Below are 12,179 nucleotides of genomic sequence, written 5' to 3' on the forward strand. Positions count from 1 at the left end.
TTTTCCTGATTCCCTTTTGTGCTAGTTATGTCATCAAGTGTGGCAAGGGACTCAAAGTCAGGACGTATGGCAGGATAAGTCATTTTCAACTATAAAAAATATATTGACTTTTAAAGACTAACAAATACATGTCTGTTGGTGATTTAGGATGTTCCACAAAGTTTTTGAATAAAGATTTGAAGCTTATCTTTAAAAATCACCATGCAACCAAGGGTTTGATATTTTGAGTTAATGAGAGAGATGTGCCCCATTTCTCAGTGTGTGGGTGAAAGACAGAAACAGGTGTCACCCACATGAAAGGAAGCTGTATTCTACAAGAGATATATTATCAATGAAAACATGGTAATTTGAAGGTTTGTGTACTGCACTTGGATAATAATGATTCAGACAGCCATATGATATGATGATTTATGGATAGTAAGATAGCTATCTACATGGCTAAATCTATCATTACCCCAACTCTCATATCAAAAGTCAGAAGCAAACTCATAGAAATTCCTTTTAGTGGATTATGGGTTCAGAACATCAATTGCATTTATTTTCTTTGCCTGGACAAAGCAATGTCATTGTCCTGTTACTAAAATACAGTAATTACCTTTGGAATCGGTTCACAGACACAAAGATGCAGTTCAGGCATCAATAGGAGTTCACTTACCGACAAGGTATTTTCTGTTTGTAATTGCTTATGTGAGGTGTTCTGACCATATAAAATGTGGAGATGAAAAATGTCTGATATAATAAACCTTTAGAAGTATCTCCTGCTAAAACCTGAGTGACAGAGCTTGGGTAGAAAGCAGGTGATTAGAGGTTGTTACAGTAATGGGTCTGCCAGGAACTTGATCTTTTTCAACATCAAAGCCAGACTACAAATCAATAATGAGACACCAAATCAAATCATCATCAGACTGGAATACTATTTCTGTGAGAAAGTTAATTTTACTTATTGAAGTGGGTGATAACAGTAAAATGAAATTGAATCTATAGGATGAAACCTTGGAACAGAGAGGAACACTGACACACTGGGATTGGTTTAAAGAAGATTCTGGGGTGAGTAATGTGAATAAGCAGACATTGCAGAAAGTATGTTTTACAATGAAAAAAACAGTTGCACTTATGAGTGACTCTATCAAATATGAACTGTTAATAAAACCAGTATTTTAGTATGACTAAAGATAAGTTGACTTGAAAACACTGCTACTGCCCATGTTTACCTTGCAAATTATCCATATACTTGCAATTACATTCCTTCTGGAATGTCTGCCAAAGAACAGTTTTCTACCCTACAGTAAATGTGGTCTTCAAGATGTGTTGTTGGCATGTATTCCTCTTCTGGTGTCCATGTGCTCCATGCACACAAAATCATAACCTTTTCAGTAGCAGTGTCCATTAGGGCCTTACCTGTGCCCTGCACATCCTGTGGCTGAGGTCATAAAGGATAGGGCATCTGCAATTGTTCTCCAGTTCCTTCGCTAAAAGATTATCTAGATTGCTAGGAACTCCATTGTAGTGGGGAGGAGGCTGGGTTGTAGAATACACATGGACAAACATCTCAAAGAACCACAGTTATTGTAGGGTAACACACCATTCTTTCTTCTTTGCGTGACTGTCTACATATCTTCCACTTTGGGTGACTCACATGCAATAACTCATCATGGAGGTGGGTACTCAGTCTACTGAAGCAGTGAGTGCAGGACATCTGTACTGAAGTGGGCATCATATCTGGAGCCCTATACCAAGCAGTAATACTGAGTGAAGGTGTGACCTGAACTCCACGTAGTTGCTTTGCAAATCTCCAAAATAAGGACACCTTTTAATGAGGCAGCCTGAGCTCTGGTGGAATAGGTCCTAAACTGTCCAGATCGGTCTAAGTGGCCCACCATGTAGCATGTCTTAATATAATCCGAGACCCATTTTGACAGTCTTTGAGTGAAGATTGGTTGTCACTTCATTCTATCAACAAATGCTATGAACAATCTAGGAGAGTTTCTCAACAGCTTTGTTCTGTCCAGATAGTAAGAAAGAGGCCTGACATCCAAGGTGTGAAGTTTAGCTTCTGCTCATGTGATGCAAGGCTTGGAGAGGAAGACAGGTAGATGGGTCATCCAATTTATATTCAAGTCAGAAATGACTTTAGATAAAAGCTTCTAGCAAGGTCTTCATGTAACTTTGTCCTTGTGGAATAACACAAAGTGGTCCTTCCATAAAGGCCTGAACCTCTCCTATATTTCTGACTGATGTTACAGCAACTAGGAAGGCAATCTTCATGGAGAAGTGGTACAAGAAGCAGGTCACCAAGACCTCAAAGGAAGCTCCTGTCAAACCTGTTAAAACAATGTTGAGGTCTCAGCACAATGGAGTCTCTTTGGTGGGATGACATGAATGAGAGCTCTGTGAAATCTATCCACTCTTGGATGAGAGAAGACAGTTTGGCCTCCCAGTACAGGATGGTGAGCAGAGATAGCCACCAGGTATACTCTTACGGAGTTGATGGAGAGGTTCAGATGCTTTCAGATGAGCATGTAGTCCAGGAAATGACTGCCTAGGAAGGAGTACTGCAGAAAGGAATCTGGGGATCATAGTGGACCACAAGCTAAATATGAGTCAACAGTGTAATGCTGTTGCAAAACAAGAGAACATCATTCTGGGATGTATTAGCAGGACTGTAATAAGCAAGACACAAGAAGTAATTCTTCCACTCTATTCCGCTCTGATTAGGCCTCAACTGGAGTAGTGTGTCCAGTTCTGCACGCCACATTTCAGGAAGGATGTGGACAAATTGGAGAGAGTCCAGAGAAGAGCAACAAAAATGATTAAAGGGCTAGAAAACATGACCTATAAGGGAAGATTGAAAAAATTGGTTTGTTTAGTCTGGAAAAGAGAAGACTGAGAGGAGACATGATAACAGTTTTCAAGTATGTGAAAGGTTGTTACAAGGAGGAGGAGGAAGAAAAATTGTTTTTCTTAACTGCTGAGGATAGGACAAGAAGCAATGGGCTTAAATTGAAGCAAGGAAGGTTTAGATTGGACATCAGGAAAAACTTCCTGTCAGGGTGGTTAAGCACTGGAATAAATTGCCTAGGGAGACTGTGGAATCTCCATCATCGGAGATTTTTAAGAGCAGGTTAGACAAACACCTATCAAGAATGGTCTAGATAATTAGTCTTGCTATGAGTGCAGGGGACTGGACTAGATGATCTCTCGAGGTCCCTTCCAGTTCTATGATTCTATGATGTCAGACAGCAGTGCTTTAAAAGGGAGATAGATGATTATCTAATGCCCTGATTGAGAAACTCTTCCATTTAGTGGGACAGGCAAGTCTGGTGGAGTCATTTCTGCTGCAAACCAGGATGTTTTCAACTGTTGAGAGCAGAATTTGTCAGTGGATGTCAGCCAGCCAGCATCCAGGCTGTGAGATGCAGGGATGTTGGCTTCGGGTATAGATTTGTCCCTCCAATTGTGTGATCACATCTGGTTGTATCAGGAACACAATCGGGGAGCCATGCTGACAGGATCATGAGGTTGGAATACCAAAACTGCCTGGGCCTTGCTGGGGCTATTGTTGTTAGGTCTGCATCTTGTCTGATCTTCCTGAGGATTCCTGGTATCAAAGGAATTGGTGGGTAGGAATACATGCATCCCAGTGACCATGAAATCAGAAAGAGGTCTGACAGGCGCACTCTACTTGACTCCTTCTTGACCCTCTTCCCAGACGTAGAGGGTGGAAACTTTCCCTTGACTGTTTCCTCTCTGGAAGCTTTGTATTTCTTCCTTGGTACAGGTAAGGGAGAACAGTGCTGGGATTTGCCAATATCTGCAGGTGTTTCTCTCACTTAAGCTGCAGCACATGACCCTGAGTAAGACTAGGACAGCTGTGACGGTAGCTTGAGAGCTGCCTCCGTCAGCAGGAGCTTCAGTTTAGCTTCCCTATCCTTCTTCATCCTAGGCTCGAACACCCTGCAAATCTAGAACCAGTCCTTCACATGTGCTTTCCCCAAGCACTTCAGGGAGCTTTGGTGCGGGTCGCTCACTGGCAGAGGCCTGGAGCAAGCAGCACATGACTTGAAACCTGGTGACTGGGGTATACCTCAATACCAGGAATGGGGGGGGGGGGGAAACATGTCCTTTTCTTTTTTTTTTTTTAAACACACACACACACTCTGTCTCTCTCTTTCCCAAAGAGACCACATGGAACCTCCTATATGGTTCCCAAGCGTAGCAGTGATTAATTTAAAACTGTTCTGGTATAAAACAGAGTTCCAATGACCATTTCAGGTTGTAAGAAAGAACTGAGCAGGTCTATGGGTGGCTCCGCCTTTAATATCATCACGCAGTGGCGTGCGGCAGCAGAATGAGCTCAAGTCACCCAACTGGTACCGCTGAGGCAAGCAGTTTACAACAGTCATGTACTGGATGCACCAACACTCAGAGTGGAATGTACATGTGCAATCACTTCAAGAACTAAGAAAGTTTAAGCTTTCCATTAAGTTTTTTCTTCATGATGATGCTCCTCTACTGTACATAAATACAATTTTACATGATACTAGAATTAAATTTTTAACTTTACTGACATAGCATTTAAAGAAAAGAAGTAATATTTCTCATCTAAAGTATATGGTGAATATAGAAAAGCAAAAATAAAACAGCAGGGGACCTATTTTTAGAATAAATTAAACAAATATAGTTCACACGAAATCTAAGAAGCTTCAGCACAAAATTAGTAATTCAGAAGATGAGGATGTTATCCAACAAAAATAATATAAATTGAATCTGAAAAAGGTAAATCAGCAGTCAAGCAGAAACTACTTGAGAAAGAAAAGATAGCATCATAAAATCTCGGAAAATAGCCTCCACTTTAAAAGCTTTGTTTAGATGTAATAAAGTGACTCCACCATGTAACACTGCATAAAAGTAATACTCATTATACTGCGCACTGTATACAGCTTGGCAGAGTAATGTGAATCTTACTGTGACTTGCGTGATAAAAATGTTTTAATAGAGCTAGTATAGAAGAACTATATCCTGCTGAATGATCTGAAGTTTGGGTTGGAAAGACAAGTATATTCTCTGAAAAAGAACATGTACGTGATATTTACCTGAACTAACTCTAATTTAGCTGGAAATATTACTATAGCAGAATACAGGTTACATTAAACTAAGTGCAAAATAAACTAAGACTTAGTGCAAAATATAATAAATAAATAAAAGCTTCAGTATATTTGCTTAAATAAATCACTAGCGCACCAGGGCCCTGATCTTAGCTGGGGCATCTTGTTGCTACCATAATACACATAAATAATAATAAAAAAAAAGAAACAAAGACATGTTACTGACCCAACTCGTATTTTTAACATGCCACTAAATAGTTCAGGTGAGTTTGAGATGATCCAGCCAATATGAATGACAAGTTCTTGTTGAATTACAGCTTCCCTCTCATCCTGTAAATTACACTTGTCGTAGAGGATGTTCTTAATCACTCCTGGAGACAAGGGATTGGAAATAACTTCTTCTTCATGGCCAAAAGCTCCAAGAGTCACCTAAGAACATATTAGCAACAATGTAGGGGAAAAAACAGGAACAACAGATGACAATTATAAGTTAGACTTCATAGTCTAAGCTTTTCCTGGTAGTATTAAAACTGCATTCGGGGCAAAATATAGTGTGGTGTCAACTGATTGGTAAGAGTAACTGGCCCAAGAGAAAGAAACCTTAGTAGGCCATCACTTTATTTTGGAACAGTTTGGATAGTTTTCTAGATAATACTTTCCTTTCCCAGGTCATAGCTTTCTAGCAAGCCTTCCTTAAAATTAAGGAATCATGATTCTTGTTACTGTTTTCTTAATATTTTTTTCCAAAATTGTGTTCTAGGTTTTAAAATTCTAATGCAATCAAGATATTGGACTAATTAGCCAAAAGAAAAACATGCTTAAAAATGTAAAATTTTAAAATTTCTCATTTACTGTAAGTGAAACAGAGAAACACACACTCTTCCTGACATTTAAAAAAATCTACATTAAAAATGTTTTGCCCAGGACAGGTTAATAAAAAAAGGTGAAAATAAGCAACTACAAACCACTCTACATGCACATTGACTTTCCTACATAGCACCAGAAGCATGCTACCAGCCCTTCGTGTTTGGAATAACTTCATGATGAAATGGCCCAATATATATATTTTTCGAATTGAAAGAAACTTTTTATAATCATATTATAATTACTTTAAACTTTTTGTGCCAGGAGAGCAAACAATAGTCCAATTTAGGGTCTAGGACGAAGGCAGAGGTGTAAAGACAGAAAAATGTGAATGGTGAAAAGTTCCCCACTCACTGGCTACTCATAGTACACAATTTACTAATATCCTTTTTAGCTTTTTAGGTTCTATATATTAACTTTTTCTTTAAATAATGTTTTACTACTTGCTTCAATGTCCTTTTGTATACTAATTCTTCCTTAAAAATTCTCACATATATTCCCCCTTAACTTTAATTGCAGCATGTCTCTCTCCTCTTCCCCATCTAGTTCTGGTCTTCTCAACTATCTACTCTGTGTTGCTCTCAACTTCATTAGATATGCATACATTTCTTAGCAAAAGTATATGCAGAACATTATATGCAGAACATTATTTACTAATTTTTATTTTACTCAGTTCTTTTGTTATTTAATAAATGAGCTTTTTGAGTCTTGTACTTTTTAAAGTATCTGAGACCTACAAAATGAAAGAGCCTATATAGATTTTTCTCTCTTGATCACCATTGCTGAATGCAATTCTGAAAAATGCAGACTTACCTGTTTGCCCTGAACTAAAACATTAGTAATAGATGGTGCAAGGCTGTCCACTAGTTTACCTAAAAGGCTTGCTGCGAAGCGCACAACAGACCTGAGGGCAGAAAACAGAGCAATCCCACTGGATATCAAATGCTAGTTTAATGAATTCAAATATGTGTTTGAATTTTGTCACCACATTTGATAAGTCCCAAAAGACTAACCATGAATATACATATAATTTTTTGAAATGTCACTTCATACAGTTTTTCTTTTTTATTAATCACTAGAGCAAGTATTCAATAATAGCTGTATTGGGAACAGTTAGAACTCATTAAACTATGGACTGCAAATAATAAGCTGGCTTTCTTTTCTCTCACAACATGTTAAGAAAACAGCATGTTATCATTATTTCTTCCATCAAAGAATGTCTGTTTTTGTTTGCCACCAATGTTTTTGTTTGCCACCAATTTGCAATTAGTGAAAAATTTCTCTTTGGTAGATGTTTTGGTTTGTTTTTGAAAGATTTAGAAATTTTCAAGCAAACCATATTACTCATTCTTTGCAAAGGAAATAAAGCATTTAACTTCTCAGAAAGTTATACTGAAAGATTAGGCAAAAAATTTTGTTGTAAGAGTAAGTACAGCATGTGCAACAAATATTTAAATGACATTTTTGACAATTTTTGCCTCCAGGCAATATTTTATATGTAAGCGATGAAAAGAAGGGAATCATGTAAAGTGCTGGGTTTAAAACTGGCTGCAAATTTAAAAAATAACTAGAATTACACGGTATTATTACTATTAAAAAGTAATATTTAACTTTATAAATCATAATTTCATGACAAAATGGAAACTGAAGTTTAAGCTAAGTTTAAGCTTTTCTTACATGGGGTTTGTAGCTGCAAAGAATCATTTATCAAGAGAGTTAATGAACAAGTTACAATATTCAATAAAGTTAGTACAAAATCCCTCAACCCAACTGATACTGACTTCTGTGAAAAATGGTGTGCACTCTTTCAAAATCAAGAGCAAAGCATTTCAAAACTGCGCTAGCTGATCCATCAAAATGCAAGTAAGCCAACAAATCTCAAGCAGCACTATTTAAGACCTCTGTGCACTTTACCTGTTTCCCATGTACCAGCAAAGTAGTAATATGTGTGGCTATAGAGGAAGCAAATTTCTGTGTAAATGCAGCACTGTAGCGTACCATCAACCTAGGTATGTCATATGACAATCATAAAAGAGAAATAAAAAATAAGACTTTACATATTTTAGTTTTATAAAATGCCTCAGTTTTCTAAGTATTAAAAATACCAACAATGAAAACATTTGGTTTATAATTGGATACAGGTCCATTTCATTTATTAACTGACTAAAACTAAAAAACTGAAATCAATTCTTGTATTTATGTAGTTAATATCTTTTCCAAAAAACACCTTATTGGTTAACAGTATTTACAAGGTGAGAGTGGGCTTCATCTTAGGCTCAAATCTTGTTTTCTATACTAAATAATGAGATTTCTATTCAACTTTCAGTCTGAATAAAGCAATTACTCAAACTACATGTAAAATACTATACTTTACTTTCCCAACACTTTAAAAATGATTTTGGTAAAGCCATCATTAACCCAAATGTCTTCAGGAACAATAAGCAGTAAGCTGCATAAATGTAGCTACTTTTGTTATTAATTTAATTTTTTTGACTACCAACCTTGCTACTGAAAGCCATTATTTTATACTGTTGTAACATTCTCCCCAAGAGATGATCATGTCAATTACCCTACTAATTCTAATTCTTTTTATTTGACTAGTACTGTATGTTTACCATGCAACTTGTTAAATGGACATATTTTAACACAATTCTACAAGAAAAAGTAATACCAGTCACCCTGATTTCAGGGACAATGTCGACAATCACAGTTTATACTAATGGGTCTTCACATGGCTACAGACCAATTTATGAAGAATAACATTTATTGCTCTGATCACTGAGCCATCTGCTTTGTGATATATTTGTGACAGGAACAAGGTACATCACATGTACATTAATTTCCATTTGTTTCTTTATGTTAAGAGATACAGGCTAGATCTTCAGCTGGTGTAAACTGGTATGGCTGAACTGAAGTCAGCAGAGCCGTGCTTCTTTACATTACCTAAAAATCTGGCCTTATGTTTTGTAAACATGAAGAAAACAACATTTATCTGTCAAACAAAAGTGAAACACAAAGATATTATATACAAACCAGAGCTTTTTGCTGCCAGCTCGTCTATAGATTCTTTCAATCTGATCAGAAACAGTACCTAAACACATGAAAAAAATAAAAGCTGTAGTGACTTTTATTCAGCAACAATAAAATAAGTTTGATAGAGATGTTAGTTAATTTTGAACCAGATTCAGTAAAGCACTTAAGTACATGTTTAACTTTAAAGTTTAAATTTAACCTGCCACCTAGTCATCACCTGTGTCCTTTGACACCACTCAAGTAACTCTGACTAATTTTCGTCAAACCTGTTGGGATACCATAAGAAAACTCAATAAATCAAATGTTCTACAGCATTTTATAATTTTCATATAAGCAGCCAGCTAAAATACATGTAACATAAAAAAATAAAGTTGGTTTCTTTTCTGTTGCTAAGTATATAATAACTTTTCCTAAATGTGAATTATTGGCTTATTTTTCAAAGATTTTCTTTTTGATGACTACCTTGAAGGATGTCTGAAGATTTAAATAGACCAAAAATGGGCATTGGTAAGAATGTCCAGAAAATGAAGTCTGACAGTTTTATTACAAATAGACTAGTAATGCAGCAGCAGTTATAATAGCTCAATATGCATTATTATACAATATTGCACTGCTCAGAACTAGTTTCCTATATCACCTTCCCCCAAATCCACAGGCCCTGCTGCACTAATTTTGCCTCAATGGTAAAGGATTGAGAACCGGGAGTTGCACGGAGACCACTCAGTGAGAAGTCAGAGTGGGTGCTGATAACCATTCAATTCCTTAGGCTTGAAATATCCATCAGATTTAAAATTCATAGATGAGATGCACTTATATCCACCCCCCAGGTGTAGCAGCAACCTCCCTTCAATAGACAATGTAGGGTGCATGAGAGAGTTGATTTGCAAGATCATAGCTTGTGGATATGTAAATCTGAAGGCCCTGGGCATGTCAACTGGAAGGACTTAGGTCCTTCAAACCATTATTGGTAGAAGTGGAGGTTAGGTAGGAAGAGAATATTTTATTTATTTATTGTGTACAACACATATTCAGTGTTGAATGTCAGTCTCACTGCCCGTGTGGGATAGCCTAAGAAATTAGCTGGCCAGGGACTCTAGTCAATGATTTGTACTGTTTAATGCAAGATCAGTAATTATTAAAGTTATCACTATCCACTACTTCATCTTGGATGAGGCCTCTGATTTGCACAGATTAGTACTATCTGATCAGAAGGCAATGCAAGAATTGTATTAATCCCAGAGGTCTCCAGATGAGTACTTGCTTCATTATGAACTGAGGATCAGGGAGATGAGGTGATTGTGTTGGTTGCAACTAACCTTCAATGTGGGAGGTTTCCTATGAACATTTTCCATTAGAGCAAGAAACTACATATTCAGAGTAATGACCACAGAAAGCTACGGAGGTGTCTAAGCCCACAACAAATTACTTTCCAGACAATTTGGGGTTGTGGGAGGGTGAACACCTCCCTGATGTTCAGAAGTAGACCACGTGTCTGGATACAGTGGCCAAAATTCACAAAACCTTAAACATGTTTTTATAATACAATGAATCAACCTTTCACACATCCTTTATACCTGTCAAAAATGCACGTGTTCTGGAACACCCTATTCAGTGCACTCCCAAAAACTTTAAGAGTTGCTATCTTTGCTGATCCAAGCTTGTGTATTTTAGGGGTTTGGATGAGTTGGTATTACCAGTTAACATTAAGAAATTGACTGCAGTAACTATTTTAGTGACCAAAAGAGTTATTTTTAGAAAATGGAAATCTGCAATTCCTCCCTCATATACCGACTAGCTTAGTGAGCTCTCTACTACTCCACTAATGGAAAAAATGATTGTGCCTAATAGAAACACTTGGAAGAAATATGAGGGTGTCTTGTCACACATGAAACTACTGCATACTTTTGCAGTTTAGTATATTAGTCCCTGATGCTCATAAGACATCACAGAATATCAGGGTTGGAAGGGACCTCAGGACGTCATCTAGTCCAACCCCCTGTTCACTTTCATGTTCTTACTTATTTATCTATTTAGTCACTTTAGTAATTGATGCCCTGCACAACCTCTATGGATTAAGGTTTTTTGTTTGTTTGCTTGTTTTTGTTTTGTTTTCCAGGTTTTACAAATAACAAATACTGAATGTTGTTATTTATATGATATTTCCATCTTGTGAATATATTCATAAATGTTTTGTGTTTATATTGTATATATTTACAATATAAACACAAAACAAATAAAAATAAAGTTAAATAAAACAATATTGTTAAATAAAAACAATAAAAATAAAGTTAAAAAAATAAAATACAATGAAGCATGTTGTATTTTTTAGTACTTTCCAGGATGTGTATTATACTGCGATACTGCATATAAGGTGTATTTATATTACAAGTGCCAAGTCTCCATCATGTGCACTAACATAGAATTAGACCATCTTCAGGTAGAGCTCTGTGAAATAAAGTAGTGGGTAAACTATAATACCCTACGATTATCCAAGGGAGAAAATGTGAAGCAGAGTCCTAATTCCACCTCTGATCACCTCTTTCTCTGGGATGTGTCTGTGGGTTGAGGGGTGGGAAACAGTTTACAGCAGCCTTGAAAGAGTACAATCACACCACTGGCCTGTATGGAGCCATAGCTCCCCCACTCCCCAACCCTTATTTTCCCCTTCCCATCCGTTTGCTTCCTGAGGGAAGCAGAGCTGGTCCCAATCTACCATTATCTAGGTTAGCATTATTGGATTATTATTATCTTATGTTTCGCAATGTCTTATGTGTATTTAAATTCTGCATTTTAATACAAAACTTTGATATAAAACTGAAGCAGAATAACCTCTATAGATAATATTTTGAAATAAAATCTGATTTTACAAAATAAGGAAAATAAAACAAAACCATCCATATAAGATTCCTAATACATTTTAGACTAAGAGGCAGAGGCACACACAACCTGTCTTCAGCTTCATTTTATTATACAAAATCAAACCCTTTCTGACAAAAATTGTTTGCTCAGAATTATGAATAGGCAACATGCTGCATGCAAACAATTTAAAAGAGTTACTAGATTTAACAGCTCATTCCACACTACAGTATATTGATGTGCATTTTCCATCTAAAGCAGAAACTGCTTTAATAGAGAAGAAAATAGCTACACAACTTTTTGTAACCATGTCCATTATTC

General features: G+C 36.6%; 1 protein-coding gene across 6 annotated transcripts in view; it reads right to left on the minus strand.

Moving 5' to 3' along the window:
* The window catches only part of PHKB (phosphorylase kinase regulatory subunit beta), a 209,795-nt gene that overhangs the window by 22,380 nt on the left and 175,236 nt on the right, over positions 1-12,179 (minus strand). For 5 of the 6 annotated variants that reach the window (XM_073307739.1, XM_073307737.1, XM_073307738.1 and 2 more), the window contains 3 exons: positions 9,003-9,060; positions 6,783-6,873; positions 5,332-5,534 (listed from right to left, as the gene is read on the minus strand). In XM_073307739.1, the coding sequence (XP_073163840.1) occupies positions 5,332-5,534; positions 6,783-6,873; positions 9,003-9,060 (352 nt within the window). Of the gene's footprint in view, positions 1-5,331; positions 5,535-6,782; positions 6,874-7,883; positions 7,975-9,002; positions 9,061-12,179 lie in introns of all 6 variants that reach the window. The other variant, XM_073307736.1, reaches the window with a different exon arrangement.

This window comes from Lepidochelys kempii, chromosome 12 (assembly GCF_965140265.1).
Source record: "Lepidochelys kempii isolate rLepKem1 chromosome 12, rLepKem1.hap2, whole genome shotgun sequence".
Taxonomy (NCBI): Eukaryota; Metazoa; Chordata; order Testudines; family Cheloniidae; genus Lepidochelys; species Lepidochelys kempii.